This window comes from Octodon degus, unplaced genomic scaffold (genome assembly GCF_000260255.1).
Source record: "Octodon degus isolate 3935 unplaced genomic scaffold, OctDeg1.0 scaffold00056, whole genome shotgun sequence".
Lineage (NCBI taxonomy): Eukaryota > Metazoa > Chordata > Mammalia > Rodentia > Octodontidae > Octodon > Octodon degus.
The window spans coordinates 1,048,969-1,051,247 of record NW_004524632.1 but is presented as its reverse complement, the minus strand read 5'-3'; the positions used below and the strand labels follow the sequence as shown (position 1 = coordinate 1,051,247).

At 42.2% G+C, this 2,279-nt stretch overlaps 1 protein-coding gene across 1 annotated transcript in view; it reads left to right on the top strand.

Annotated features, from left to right (window-relative positions):
- Positions 1-2,279, top strand: part of Tom1l1 (target of myb1 like 1 membrane trafficking protein) — a 50,836-nt gene that overhangs the window by 13,959 nt on the left and 34,598 nt on the right. Inside the window, exon 6 of the mRNA XM_023718185.1 lies at positions 381-488. Coding sequence (XP_023573953.1) covers positions 381-488 — 108 coding nt within the window. The remainder of the gene's footprint in view (positions 1-380; positions 489-2,279) is intronic.

The window sequence follows — 2,279 nt, the reverse complement described above, 5'->3', positions numbered from 1 at the left end:
TGTATTTGTTTATTTTTTTAACTCAGAAGTGAATTGATGACCTTATGCCTGCCAGGCAGGTGCTGTGTGGCTGAGCTGTATCCCCAGCCCAACAGCACTTTACTACACTGAGTAAACCAAAATGCAGCCCCATTTTATTGAGTCCATGCTGTGTTATGGGCACGTCATTTGCTTAGCACTCTTTATTTATTTTTTATTTTTATTTTTATTTTTTATTAGCACTCTTTAAAACATGAGGCTACGCGCTTGGTGATTGACTCTGGGCTAAGCACTCATACCCAGGGCTTTGGCAGGGAGTAATGTGCTCAGCTGCAGGAAAAACTGGGCTCAAGGTGGCCGTGTTCATTCAGGTCATCGTATTTTCCTCTTCAATCTGATAGACACCTCGCATCTCATCAAGTTCTCCAGCATCTGTCCCGACTGCACCAGCTCTTTCTCCTGTAACTGCTCCCAAGAATTTTACAACTATTACATTGGTCCCAGAACAGGTAACAACAGTGTCACGTGTATTTGTTGATGTCTTCTTCTAAGCATTATCTATATAATTTGTTTTTTTTTTTAAGAACAGCGTGGAGTATAGGTACATGACTACTCTCACTACATTTTTTTATTTTATTTACTTATTTGTTTATTTTTATATATTTAGTACAGGGTCTGTAGGGTCTCACTACACAGATCTGACTTCTAGTGATCCTCCTGTTTTCAGCCTCCCAAGCGCTGGGATTACAGGTGTGCACCACCACACCCAGTCTTAATCCCTGTCTCAGCAGGCTCTTGGGACAGGGCCAGCACAGCGACCAAACCCTGGTTCCTGTACCTGCCTAAGCAGGCACTTTAATCCACGAGTTATCTGGCTGGCTCCAATATATATATAATATTTATTTATTTATTTGAGATAGAATCTCACTATGCAGCTCAGGCTGGCCTTGAGCTCCCTTTATAGCCCAAGATGGTCTCAAACTTGCAAAGATTGTCCTGCCTTAGTCTCCCAAGTGCTGGGATTGCAGGAGTGCACCTAGCTACCCTCACTTTAGAGAGGACAGAACTCAGCTTAGGTGATACGACTTACTGTGGTTCATTTCTAAGCAGAAGTAACCCAGTAAGTGCTCTCTGATTCCAAAGCTAATGCTTTGGCTAGTGGAGTTTAGGGTTTTATGGTGCCTTGGTTGTGGACTGGCTCTTGTGTGTACCAGATGATTCCTGTTGGTACTGGTAAGACTGTTCATGTATCATTTCAGAGAGCTCATTAAATAATAGTCTTGCCATTTGTATTAATTGTGTCTATTAGTTGTATTAACTGAACTGCATTTGCTTCTTTGTCCCTCTGTACTTATTAGCGATCCAGACAAATTAATAAAAAGCTTATGTCTCTTTTTTCTTTTTTGGTGCCAGGAATAAAACTTAGGACCTTACACTTGCCGTCTAGACAGGCTGTGTACTACTGAGCTATATCCCTAGCCCCTGAAGCTTATGTCTTTGTATAGAAGAGCTAGAATCTTTCTTACACAAACATCCATGTGATTAACTCCTCTTAGAATTTAATCCAGGAGGAAAAAAAAAAATGTTTCTCTTTTAATCCTTCTTCCTGTAATATCATGAGAATGCTAATGTATGAGTCACTTTTTGATCACTGGGACAAAATATCCAGCACCCTCCATTTGAAGGAGGAGGGCTTTATTGTGGCCTAGGGTGTCAGAGGGCTTAGGCTGTGGTTGGCTGACTTGGGCAGGACTGGCTTGAGAGATGGGCATGACAGGAGAGCTTCCCAGGTGGCAGTGAGGGGCAACAGCAACAAGCAGGGAGCCAGGGGCAGGAAGACCTGCTTCCAGATCATGTCCTCAGCAGCTCTGCCTTCTCCCTGGCCCTACCATCTAATAGCATAGTTGACTATGAATTCCTCAGCAAATTGATGCACAGATGAGTGACAGACCCCTGCCCAACAGTCACCCCCCAATAAAGCCCCATCTTTGAACACATGAGACTTTGGGGGAACTTGTAGATCTAAAAGCAACATCTAACAGTCTTCTTTATTTTCCCCTCCCTTTTCTAGTTGATTACCGAGACCACTTGCCATTCTGTCCCAATTCCTAGTACTTTCTCTTGGCAGCTGCCTGGTACTTCCCCCCCACTCTTGGTACTGATTCTAGTCTTTTTATTTCCTTAATGTTCAGCTTTCTCGGACATATTATTTTTGAGTTTATTACAAAAGATCTCAAGTACATTTAGAAGGTGACAGTGTAATTTGGAGAGTAATTATATACATATAATATGTACTATAT